Raw genomic sequence first — 13,461 nt, 5'->3', positions numbered from 1 at the left:
GGTTTGAACTGCTGCAGTGTCGAAAACGCTTCAGAAGGCCATGGCGAACCTTTTCGGTACCATGGCCGCCTCTCTCTGCCGACCTCCACGCTGCCTTCCCTCTATGCTAAAGTCGCTTCACGCGTGGCCATGCCGACCTTGCTTGGTTCTGTTGGAGCCGTTTCCTGCAACAATCGGAAGGGAGAGAGAGAGAAAACCATGCTTAGGTACTCAAGAGAAATCCATCTTCTCCCCGCCATGGCTCCACCCCTCCTTCCAGATTGAGAGAGAGAGAGAGAGAGAGAGAGAGAGAGAGAGAGAGAGAGAGAGAGAGAGAGAGAGAGAGAGAGAGAGAGAGACCATGCTTAGGTACTCAAAAGAAATCCATCTTCTCCCCGCCATGGATCCACTCTCCTTCCTCCTCTCCACCTTGCTCTAATACCAATGAAAGGACAAGGGAACTGGAACATGCTCATCACCACCCAGTCATGCCCTATATAGGCCCTTGGGCTTCTAAATATAGGGACCCCCTTGACTGCATGTCTGTCCTGGCCCTTGGCCGTGACTGGTCCTACCATTGTCCTGACAGGGATGAGATTGGAAGAGGAGGGAGAACCCATGGAGAGAACGGGGGAGGGAGCCAAGCATGTTGGGGAGGGAGAAGCTTGGAAGAGGTGGGAGTATCTTGGGAGAGGAGTGAGGGATCTTGGAACAAGAGGGAAGAGGGAGGATCGATCCAAGCATGTAGAGGAGAGAGTAGCCATGGAGAGGAGGGAGCAGCCATAGCCATGGTGAGAAGGGGGAGCTTGGGAGTGGAGGGAGGTGCAGCCATAGCCACATGGGTATTCAAGAGCTTGCACCGAGTGCTCGAGTTTACCTGTGTAGCCATGGCGAGGAGGGAGGTGAGGGAGGGCGCAAGTGAATTCAAAGTTTGAATTCCTATTTTTCTCCCCCTTAGCTTACCTTGTTAGTGGAGCCATGTATCTTCAGTCACGTGCCCACTAAGCATTTAAGTTTGCCACGTGTATGCCTCATCATCAAGCATTTGTGATTCCATGTTGACAATCTCAAGGTCTCGTATTTTGCCCGGGTTTACATCATATGTCAACCGAGGCCCGATACTGCTCGTGCCACGTGGACATCAAGATCGCCTCGCGACCCGCACCCAAGTTGCACACCGTGGATCCCATGACTCCACTTAATTAATGCATATGCATAGATAGTCATGAGGGGCTCCTAGAGGGAGGTGGTACAATACACACAATGCCCATATCATTAAATGAAGACGAGTGATGGGATCGGGGCTAGAAAAATACATTTTTCCTAACCAAAGAAAATAAGGGAAAAATTGAAATTCTCCTAGTTTTTAGGACAAAATTTGAAGCTTTTGCCTATAATTACACGAAAACTTGTGAAAATTTTCCGGCTTTCTTCAAGGCAAGCTCAAAATCTAACCGGGATTTTCGAATTTCAGCCTATTAAAATACACTAGAAGGGGGCCAGGGATGAGGGGCGCTTACTCCACACCTCCACTCAAGGGCAGGTCGTTTGATACAATGGCTTGGAGGGGGGCCAAAGTGTCGCCTATGATGGCAGCCACACATGCCATGGCAGTGCCAAAGTCAAATGAGCCAGAGGTGCCTCCCGTGCAAGAGGTGCCATTGCCATTGCAAGAAGCAAAACAGGTGACAGTGCCATTGCAAGAGGTGAACGAGGTGCTCGTGGAGGATTGTGCATTGAAGGAGGACCCATGGGTGAAGGGGGTCAAGGTCCCATTGACGTCACAAATCATGGACGAAAGCAATGCTCTAGTGCAGGTTGCAATGGGGAGGATCATGGCAGAGTTGAAACGGTCGGGTGCGACCATTGTCACACATTCTATCCAAGATGTTCCTTCATTGGTGGATGTAGCTCTAGAGCCAAGCTAAGGTGCACAACAGCTGCCATGGAAGTCTGCTATTGTGATCTAGAGGAAGAAGATGAAGGCATCAGGGAAGGCTCTAAAGGCCCAACAGACAAAACAAGTAAGCCGGAGATGGGTTTACTTGTTAGTGCTTGGGTTTATTTGTGAGTTCTCGATTTTACATGTCATGCTTTCCTACATATTCTTTTATGTTTGCAAATTGTGCAGGCTGTGAGTGTTCATGTTTGCAAATTTTGTAGGCTTTGCATGTATTCAAAGGTTTAGGGACATCGAAGGCCAACAGTGACCCCCAAAAACAACCCAGAGACAAGGCAAGAGTAGCTTCAATGCCCCTCCCTCAAGGAGAATGTGAAAGTCCTGTGACAAAGCCTAGATATGATGTGCAAGCTTCGAGGAAACCAAACAAAAGAAAGAGGTATGCTTTGCCGGGGTTTAATTGTTACTGCCTGAGTTTGCCTGTCGACTTGGAATAAGTGATGCACTGTAAGGTTTGGGCACATTTGCAGATTGTGCAGGCTTCAAAGAAAGACCAAGGCATGAAGGCTTTGCATGTGAACAATAAAAGGGCCAAAGCAATAGGTGCGGAGAAAGAGGAAGAAGGCATGACATTCCCAAGACAACAAAAGAAAGAGGTATTCTTTTGTACTTTATCTTGGTTTACCTGTAAGCGCTTGAGGTTATTTATTAGTGCCTGAGTTTTCTTGTCGACTTGAAACAAGCCATTTATATGCGGTTTTTGGCACTTTTTCTCCTTGTGCAAGCTTCAAAGGAAGACCATGGCATGAAAGGCCCAAGCGAGGAGGACAAAGCCCCTACCTCATGATGTAAAATAATGTGCCTCTTGTCATGTTTTTCATGTTAGTGCCTGATCTGTCAGGGCATTCAGGGTATTCAGGCTATTATATTTTGAATTGTAACTAAGACCTTTAACTTTTGAACCTTAGGGATATGTGGACATTAGTACTTATATTTTTGGGTAGTTGTGAATGTGCCTTATGGTATCTGATGGCGTGAGGCAGTTTTAGGATAACTATCGATGCAGTTCTCCTTCTCCTGATCTCGTACTGCTGTTATGCTCTGTAATTGGGTGATGATGATGAATATACTCTGATGGCAGTCTCTTTTCCTCTTCCTTATGGTGTTCTTTGCTTATTTACTTTGCAGTATTGTGTATGAATACTCAGTTTACTGTTCCTAATTCCTGTAAATTGCATGTTTCCTGCATTGAATACCTGTTAGGGTTGTGTGCCCCTAACATTTGGCGATCCTGCTGTGCGTGTCCTAATCGACATGGGAGCGAATTACAGTAATCTCAAAGTAAAACGATGAGTCGGTTATGATGCCAAGTTTCTTTCTCGTGCTCTAACCTCCACTTTCTCTCTGAAGCGGCTCTTGCAAATGGTTTGAACTCAGCCTGAAGCATATGGCACTCAAGAATTCAAGAGGTTCTTGACATGTTAGTTGACCTCGACCACCTGCAGAAATTCTTGAATTGTGTAACCCCGCAGGAAGTGTCTGAGGAACATACATCAAAGTTATTGGAGGATTTCTTCCCGAATCTGCCAGGGGAAATCAAAATTACAATTGTTGACAAGTTGCAAGTGTTTATAGGGGTTCTTGACAGTTTCTGTGCAGTTTTTGTGTAGGTAGTTTTTGTGCAGTTTGCAGTTCAACTGTTGTTTACATATTGCAGATTATAGGATTCCAGTTTGTAGAATGCAGTTTCAATTTTTCAGTTTGCAGAATGCAGTTTCAGTCTTTCAGTTTACAGACTACAGTTTCAGGTATTTCAGTTTGCAATGCAGTTTAAGTAGTTTCAGGGTTTAAAGAGGTACAAATGCTCTCTATTCTTTTGATGGGTGATTAATGGCAAAGAAGGAGAAGAAAAAGTGTGCTATTTGTCAAAAAGATGGGCACTGTGCAAAGCAATGTCCTTACATGTGCAAGCCATGTCAAAAGGAAGATGTATGTGTCAAATATTGTATGCATAAATTGTGCAAGAAGTTGTATCGAATTGTCAGATCTTTTCGAGATGCATCAGATCATGAGGAACTATGTGATGCACAAGAGGATTTGGATGATTTTTCTAATCTTCTTGACAAGGCGGAAGACTGGCATGAAGGTCGTGAAGGAAAAAGAAGAAAGTCGTGCTCTAGTATGCGCAGGATACAGGTGTTATAAGAAGCAATTGAAGGCTTGACAGAGAAGTATGAAGATCAGTTTCAGGAGGAAGACAAAAGTCATGATGAGTGGGGAGTTACAACACCAATGTTTCCCTTGGTTGGGAAAAATCAGGTACAATCATGTTTAACTTCTCCAAATGCACTTGGTGTAAGTCCGAAATCAATGAAAGAAGCTCAAGCACAAAGCCAACCTGAAGAAGTCAAGAAGGTGATGTTGGAAAGGGCAGAAGAAAAGGAGCATCCTGAGAGCCAAAGAAGCCAAAAGGAGCACTTAGTATCCCAAAACCACACTCCAGATAGACTCAAGGGTTTGCACAATGTTGAAGTACCAACAATTTTTCAGGCACATGCAGTTTCAAAAACTAAAGTTTCAAAACCTGAATTTGAATTTTCAGCACATGAAGCTTTTCAACCTGATTTTGATGTTCTTGAATATGGGATCAAAGTTGTAGATACTCAGATTATTGAAGAGAAGAAGTTGATTCAGGAAGGAGAGTTTGTTCAATGCAAGGGAGATATAGTCCAAAAGATGATGAAGGAAGGAGGAAGCCAGGAGCAACTCATGAGCCAAAGGAGCCAAGAGGATTGCCAGCTATCCCCAAACCTCACATCGAAGAGACTCTCCTCTTTGCAGGAAGAGAAGGCGAGTTGCCCAAAAGAAGAATTACTAATTGAGAAGAAGGAAATACAAGTGGGAGTGAGCGAGAGAAGCCACCAATATCCCATACAAACCCATATACCAACATTTGACATCAATCTTGAAGAGGTTGAAATTCAGGGAGACATCAGATGGAAGAGCTGAAGATAGATAAAGACATAATGTGTGCTACTGATGAGGATGATGTGATGAATCGGTTTTTTATGAATCTTGATGAGGAGTATTCAACAGCTGACAATTTGAAAGGTGTTTGTGTTGATGGAGAAGAGTTATTTAGTGTTTTGAAGACTGAAAGCCAATTTCCAAGAGAGGATATGAATTATTCAGGTTGTGAAGACAAGGATCTTTGATTTCAGGTCCCTGAATTACAAGTTTTGATACCAAAGGTTCTCGATTTGCAGAGTTTCAGAATTCAGGTCCCTGATACGCAGATTACTGATTTGCAAAGAAGTTATGTACCTGAACTTGCTGAATTTCAAAGTCTTGTTCTTTCTCAAGCGAAGATGATCAATAATCTCTCATTAGAGCTAGATAATGAGAGGCATTCAAGTATGGTTGCGGCAAATGAAGCGCTTTCCAAAATTAGTCAACTTCAAGAAGAAAAGGCATCATTGATGGTGGAGATTTCTCACGTTCAAACTGAAGCCGACTTGCATATTTCTTATTGTTATGAAGTTCATGTTGCTCTTAAGCAAGTTGTTTTGAACAAGGATAATCAAATTAAGGACTTGAAGCTTCAACTTACTCAAATCAAGAATGTGGAGTTTTCTTCAAATCTTGATGTTACAGAAGGTTTCTTGAATGATGATGTTGTTATCAATGATCTGTATGATGTTGGTTCTTTTACAAATTCAGTCAAGGATATTGGAAGTTCATCTGTTTTCAAGGAAGTTCACTTTCTTGATGATGTTCTTGATGATTTATACCAAATTTCTGATGTCAATGGTTTTGTTGATGCTGAGGAGATGGTTTTGACTGATGATTCTGCAAGTATTTTGCAAGTTCCTGATGATGGTGAAGTGGGTTTTCTTGAAGATGGTTCTACATTTCTATGTGATGTTGCTAATGGAGGAGATGATGTTGATATTCTTATATCTCATTGGTTTTATATCTTCATGCTTGATGACATAAGGGAAGTTTTTCAAGGAGCAGAAGTCAAAAGTTTTCAGTTGCAGGGAGATATCACTGATTGGACAGTTTTGCAGCTACAAAGTGGATTTCTTTCTATTTTCAAGGACAAATGTGAACAAGCCATCTTGGTGGTGTTTTCTATGTGTAAAGAAGAGTTCACTTTGTTATTTTTAAGCCTTGAATCAAATCAGTTTGATGAAGAAGCAGATCAATTTTGGTTTTTCTTGAATCAAGATTTTCAAGGAAATCAATTGTTTTGGCATGCGGAGTCTAAATCAGGTCTTCAAGTGTTGCATCTACATGCAGAGATATAGGATGTGTTCAAGAGACAGTGTCTAATGGTTGCAAAGTTTACATCCTACCTTGAATATTTCTTCATTCTTCTTGAAGGGAAAGCTGAACATGAACCTGACCTTGAACGTAAACTTGCTATTGAATTTGGATATGTACTTGAATATGAAAATGGGCCTAAAGACCTGAAATCACTTGAAGAAGAGGAGAGTTTTCTACTTTGTAGAAGGTATCTCAATTCAACAAATGTGGAGAAAATGAAGACTGAAGTGATGGAGTACATGAAAGGAGTTTGGGAGAAAATGAAAGTCATGGTGTATGATGTGGTGAGTAAACCATATCAGATGTTTGCAGAGGAGGAGATGAAGGAGGAAAACTTGTTTATGAAGAAGCAGAATGTTGAACTGAAGCAGCAGTATACTGACCTGAAAGGGCAATTTGAGGAACTGAAGATGCAGCTGCAGCAACAAGGAGGCCAACAATCTGAGCAGGTGTTTGTTAATAAAAATTATGAAGTGTTTGCAGGAACTGATGTGGCAGCAGGAGTTCAGAAGCATATTACTGAAGACACAGGGAAAGGTGCAGCCTGCAGGACAGGCTAAAGATGTTGCAGAGGAGGACATAGAAGTTGTAGGAGGAATTCACAACGTAAATGATCCAGTGCAAATGATTGTGGATGAGATACTCTATCAGGACATTGAAAGTACTAAGGAGGCAGTTACAGTTCAGGTGGATGCAGAGGTTGAAGCACTTAACAAGGAAACTCCAATTGCAGCAGTAGTTTCACAACAAACTGAATTCAAGGATAAGCTGGTGGATGAATTTTTGATCAAGGGATATTGTGGGTTCTCACAATGTTTGAGAAACATTGCTCACCAGGTGTGCCAAGTGTTAGTGCCTGATCTGTCAGGGCATTCAGGGTATTCAGGATATTATATTTTGAACTGTAACTAAGACCTTTAACTTTTGAACCTTAGGGATATGTGGACATTAGTACTTATATTTTTGGGTAGTTGTGAATGTGCCTTATGGTATCTGATGGCGTGAGGCAGTTTTAGGATAACTATCGATGCAGTTCTCCTTCTCCTGATCTCGTACTGCTGTTTATGCTCTGTAATTGGGTGATGATGATGAATATACTCTGATGGGAGTCTCTTTTCCTCTTCCTTATGGTGTTCTTCTCTTATTTACTTTGCAGAATTGTGTATGAATACTCAGTTTACTGTTCCTAATTCTTGTAAACTGCATGTTTCCTGCATTGAATACCTGTTAGGGTTGTGTGCCCCTAACATTTCATTGATATGTAGGCTTCAAAATCCCTATACTTAGGCATGATGAAGGCTTCATGTGTGTTGTGTTTTCTTTGCAAGTAATGTCTCCTTGTGCCTGGGTGTATTTGCGTGTCCAACTGTATCAACATGTTTTTTTAGGTGTTACTAAGACGTAGTTCATGACTGAATCCATCAGACCTAATGCCCTCTCTCTAGAGAAGTGGTCATGCCAAGAATCCTTCTATGACGCGCTCTTCTCGAGAGAGTTTATTTTCATTCTCTAGACTTGATTTTATTTCTCTAGATTTTCGTAACTAAAACATTTCTCTCTCTTGATATATTTTCTCTTTCTAATTAATTCTCTCTCTAAAATTTTGGTGCTGAAACAAAGTTACTTTTTTATCTCTAGAGTTTGGAATCAATTTTTCCCTCTAGGTGCCCTCTACATCTAGATGTCCTAATTGTATTCACACACTTCAATAGCACATGTATGGTAACAAATTCCCATAGGACTGATGCGACGAATGAGTCAACAAGAAAAGAGCCAAAACACTTAGCGTAGACAAAGAGGAGAACGGAGGAGGCAAAAGGGTCCCCCTTCAACCAAAGAAAGAGGTACTCTTTGCTCTCATTGAGGTTTATCCGTCAGGTCTGGTTTACCTATCAACACCCGAGTTTATCTATCAACTCACAATTTTGCATTTTGACTAGAATCATGACATGTAGAGAACAAAGCCTGGGTTTACGAAGGCTTTGCATGTATTGTGTTTGCCTTGCAAGTGTTCTGTCCTTGTGCGCAAACTTATGCATGAAAGTTATGTTATAGGTGAACAAGAAAAGGACCAAGGATAAAGAGGAAGAAGGTCCTCAACAACAAAATTTGAAGAAGTTGAAGAAGGTGAAAGAAGTGGGGGTCCGTGAAGTGAAGCTCAAGTGACATCTTCCTATTGATGAAGTAAGATAATTGAGTGTTATACAGGGAGGAAAATCACCTTTATCCTTTCTTTTCATGGTCTTCCTCTTGTTTGTTGATGAAATGGATAGGTTAAGGTGAAGAGTAAGGGGGGAAAGCATGTGGATAAGGGGCCATAGGATAAGGCTATTGTGAAGACAATAAGGGACCGGAGGATAAGGCTATTGTGAAGAAAGGCTCAATTGTGGAGAAATGCAAGGGCAAGGGCAAGGGAAAGGATAGAAAGGTTTGTAATACATCCCTTGTTTGGATCTTCCAGCCTTGCACTATTATTTTGTCACATGTTTCAAGCTATGCCACACATGTCCATAGGTGAAACGGGCACTTCACGATGATGATGCTGGTTTGTCAAAGCGGCCCAAGCTTCAAGTTAAAAACCACAAAAATCTTTGGAAACTTATACTGCCTCCACAATTGTGGTAAGCCCCTTAATTAATTAAATTAATTAAGTGTTTTTAAATTAATTAAACTAGATTTATTCTAGCCTAATTCTCATTGGTCCACCTCCAAGGCCATCCAATAAGAATTGGGTACACCTTGTGGGCATCTGAGCTAGAGAGCTGACATGTGTCCCTCATTCCCTTTGTGTAAAGGGACCTTGTGTGTGTGTGTGTGTGTGTGTGTGTGTGTGTGTGTGAGTTTGTCTCTCATCCCCTACTTGCAAGGATCGCCCCCTCCTATGTAGGGATTGACAAAGACTTTTTGTGACACACACTAAGCATTCAATTTCCCTAGTGTTTGGCCTTTGGGCACAACCTTTGAATTTTGGAACCTTAGCATTTTGGAAGTCTCAATGGGTCGAACCTTAGGGTCTTTTAAGCCCATTGTTGCACATTGCTCTTTTGCAGATGGCCCCCCTTTGGATCCCTATTTTCCCTCCTTTGGATCCCTACTGTGGCCCGATCTGCTAGCTTAACCAATATTCTAGCTTTTTCTCCCTTGGCACTTTCCCATATTAAATGATCAGTTTAACATGAGAAAATCATTTAGGAGAATTAGATATTGATTATTAGGACATACGGGTATAGACACTGCCACATACAAAGTGGTAAGACCTCCCAAAACTACCAATTTTTTGTTCAAGTCCTATTTTTGTCCCACTTCTCATGAGGTTATTGGGTACACCTTAAACCCAAGGTTTGGCAGTGAACCAAAAACTCCATTTGTTGGTAGCTTAATAGCAGCACCCATTTATGGGTACAACAAAACCCTTGGTTGTAGGAGAACCTAAAACTCATGGTTGAGGAGTACACCACAAATTCGAGATATCCTGAGAGTGATGTATCTAGTTAGGGCTTGATGAGGGATTGTTATGTTTCAAGCCCTAGTCTACCCATAGGAACAAGCCTTAAGGCATGCAGAGGAAAGTCCATTCTTAGTTGAGTTTGCATGGCACCCCTTTCTATATCTGTAAGGTTTTGAATCAACACAATACAATAGTGTGTTATTTTTTAATATGTTTTGAATATCTCTCTCTCTCTCTCTCTCTCTCTATCTCTCTCTCGTTCATCCCTTCCTCCTCTGCACGTCCATAGCCCCATTGCCCTTTCAGATAGTCATTTGATGAGCTTGACTATAGTCATGTCTTTTACTGAGCTTTTCAAGGGATGTGGTGAAGTTTTATTGAGTTGGGAGATTCTCATGTTGAGATCCCATCGGCGATATAGGTTTGCTAGAGCACTCCTTTTTTGAGACCTCACCATAGGTTATATAGCCGAGACTAGTTGCATGTGACATTGTCTTGGAGGTCTATTTGGGTCACTTCAGTGATCAATTTATGCACACAACTTGTTAGGCATACTCTTTATGCACCAGTCCTTGATTTTCAATTCTTTTTCTAACCATTTTTAGTTGAGGTTTAACCCATTTACATAGGAGACTCTACCAAAATTTCCACAGGACTCTTACCATAGTTTCTTGGTCTTCTTGCCATAGTGTTTAGATTTTGCAATTATGGCATGTTCTTCTGAGGAATACATCTTTAACATCAAGAATTTTGATGGCACAAAATTCTTAAATGGAAGAGCACATTCATAAAATCTTAATCCAAAAAGGTCAATTAGAGTAGATCCAAAACATCTTAATCCAGAAAGGTCAATTAGAGCCACCTGCTACTTTTCATAGATAGTGAGGTCATAATCAAGATTGTGGAAAGAGTAAAAATTGTAAGACTTCCCATAGAAATTCTAAAGGATCTATGCATAACTTTGAGTGTTGCCATTAAAAAAAGGGCACATGAAAAAGGATTGCAAGATTTTGCAAAGAGACAAGAAGTCTCAAGACAACAAGAAATATGCTTGTGGCAAGGGCAAAGCAAAGTTTAAGGAAATCAACATGGTCAAGTCTACTATATCCCTAACATGGATGGTCCCTTCGATCTTTTGATTTTTAATTTGGACATTAGTGTAGATGATCTTGTTACAAAAGATGCCATTGATGCATAATATTGGGTCATTTATTTTGGTGGTGGCTTTCATGTGACACCACATAGGGATTGGTTCTCTACTTATGTGCACACAAAAGGCAAAGTTTAAGGAAATCAACATGGTCAAGTCTACTATATCCCTAACATGGATGGTCCCTTCGATCTTTTGATTTTTAATTTGGACATTAGTGTAGATGATCTTGTTACAAAAGATGCCATTGATGCATAATATTGGGTCATTTATTTTGGTGGTGGCTTTCATGTGACACCACATAGGGATTGGTTCTCTACTTATGTGCATAGTGATGCTTTTGGTGGTGGTTTTCATGTGAGTCGTGACACCACATAGAGATTGGTTCTCTACTTATGTGCACACACAGGGCGTAGTGATGCTTGGTGATTCTTATTCGTTTGACATTGCGGGTGTTGGAGAAATTAGATCGTTCTCAGTTAATGTGGCATGGAGTTTGTGGTGAGAAATATTAGACATATCTCCAAGTTAGCAAAGAGATTGATTTCAATAGAGTAGCTAGATAACTTATTAACTTGGGCTATGTGACTATCTTTGGGAATGGATCTTGGGTCATTAAAATGGACAATCTTATGGGTCTCAAAGGGCAAAAACATGGTATCTTGTACTCTATGTATGTGTTTTGTGTAAAAGAGGACTACATTTCTATAGCCAAGCTTCCATCTACTAAGTTGTTGCATAGCCAGCTAAGCCATATGAGGCAAAAGGGAATGAAAAAATTGGCACATTTTGGTTACTTACATGTGTTAAGTCATTTTGAAATTTCTATGTGTGAACTCTACATTTATGGAAAACAAACTCAGACAATGCACTTACCATTGAATGAATGAGAACATTGGCACATTTTGATTACTTACATCTTTTTGACTTTTCTATGTGCAAACATTGCATCTATGGAAAACAAACTAAAACAATGCACTAACCATTGAATAGGAAGCTTGTAGATCCACTAGAATTTGTCCATAAAGATGGATGTTGTTAGCCAGTCGCCGCAACGCACATCCATAGCATAGCTACCTAGCACTAACATAATGTCAATACTTAGGGAAATGACTTGGATGGGGCACGAAGACTCTTTGAGGGTGTCAACCTCAAGAAGTGACCATAGTAAGCTAACCTATCATCACAACTAGCAAACCTTCACTCTCTGATCTAAAATTTGCATGTGTCCTATCTTGCCGCTCTAGGTCATCACGCCATTTCATCGACCAAAAGAATTCGGATGGCCACGAAATGTTAAGATAAGACACTAATCTACAAAGTCTAGAGGTCATTTGATAAGGTACCAAAATCCTAATCCATCATGGTCTAGGTCAACAAAACTACAATAGAGCAATTTAGATAAGTCTCCCTAAGGTTTAACAACACTCTCTTATGGTTGAAACGGCAAAAAAAGTCATTTAAGCACTCAAATCTGTAGAATAAGCTCTTAGATAGGTAGTTACAAACCACAACAAAACTGAGAATGCTTATACTTAATTCAAAGAACAAGAGACAAGGAACCCCGGGGGTCCACCTCAAAATATATAAGTGTAGCACGTTCACATGGAGGGGTATTTTATATACCAAAAGAGTTACAAAATTACATGTACAAGAGGGGTTTAAAAATGGAAAAGTGAAAAAGTTATAGGTTTATGAAGAAAGAGGGGTCTTTTAATTCATGATGAAGTGTGTGTGTGGAGGGGTTTTAAAAATACCTCTTGAATGCACGTGCTATAGGTATTTTTGAAAGGTGGACCCACCTGGCAAGGAACACAATGCAACTTTTGGAATCGTATTTGGATTACCAAATCATAAAAAAATTTGACCACAAGTTGAGAATGAGTAGCCGCTCACAGCCATGCGTACAAAGTTCTTCCAAAAACTTGAGATAATGCTACAATGTAGGTTCAAACTAAAGCTAATGAGCTTTACACCTAGGGCTTTTCAAATGGCATATGGCCGGCTCACATGGCTTCGGTCTTATGACAAAAGAATACAACTCAAAGTATATAGCATTCGGATCAAAATTACACAGGCTCAAGTACAAGGATTTTATGGAAAAATTAAGATAGATTACATCAAAATTTTGGGGTTTGGACAAGGTGTGGTCTACGAGGAGGGCGCCCGTCAATTGTATCGACCAAACACTCCCCCTTCCTAGCCGTTGCACGTCCTCGTATAAATCTTTGCTACTCTTCAGTACTCAATTTTTCTTTTCTCTAGTGACTTTGCAATTCAATTGAACTTGGCAACTCACGCAATGACGTCGGTCTTGATGGGAAGATCCCTAAATAGATTATTCAGCAGTTTACTTTGGTACCAATTGACATGTCGTGCCTGTAGCTCCTTGGTTAGCCGGTTGAAGATGGTGAAATCCATCTCCAAAAACTCGTCTTGAAAAGGCTTCCTCAAATGTTTGCATGTAGCGCGATGGGAGGAGCATTAGCCTGGCGTACATCCCCATAATGATATTCCTAGAGGGGGCTTTGGTTTCCATGTTCCAATTGATACTCTCCGTGCCTTCTAGGAATACCTCCCATGGTGCTCGGCCTTGTCAATGTCTTTAAAAGCTTCAATACATGTAATGATCGTCTTTTTGTAATCTTACTCGTC

The 13,461-nt window shown here is 40.9% G+C and overlaps 1 protein-coding gene across 1 annotated transcript; it reads left to right on the top strand.

The window, feature by feature from the left end:
• The first annotated feature begins 1,535 nt into the window (after positions 1 to 1,535).
• On the top strand, positions 1,536 to 1,907 carry LOC147456802 (uncharacterized). Its single transcript, XM_086513458.1, has one exon. The coding sequence runs from the start codon at positions 1,536 to 1,538 to the stop codon at positions 1,905 to 1,907; it is 372 nt and encodes a 123-aa protein (XP_086369584.1).
• Positions 1,908 to 13,461: the final 11,554 nt, after the last annotated feature.

The sequence above is a fragment of the Adiantum capillus-veneris genome, chromosome 5 (assembly GCF_014529385.1).
Source record: "Adiantum capillus-veneris isolate H3 chromosome 5, ASM1452938v2, whole genome shotgun sequence".
Lineage (NCBI taxonomy): Eukaryota > Viridiplantae > Streptophyta > Polypodiopsida > Polypodiales > Pteridaceae > Adiantum > Adiantum capillus-veneris.
This window is presented reverse-complemented; position numbering and strand designations above follow the sequence as displayed.

Coding starts and splice junctions, on each gene's coding strand:
- LOC147456802 (XM_086513458.1), top strand. CDS start 1,536: ATGGCTTGGAGGGGGGCCAAAGTGTCGCCTATGATGGCAGCCACACAT.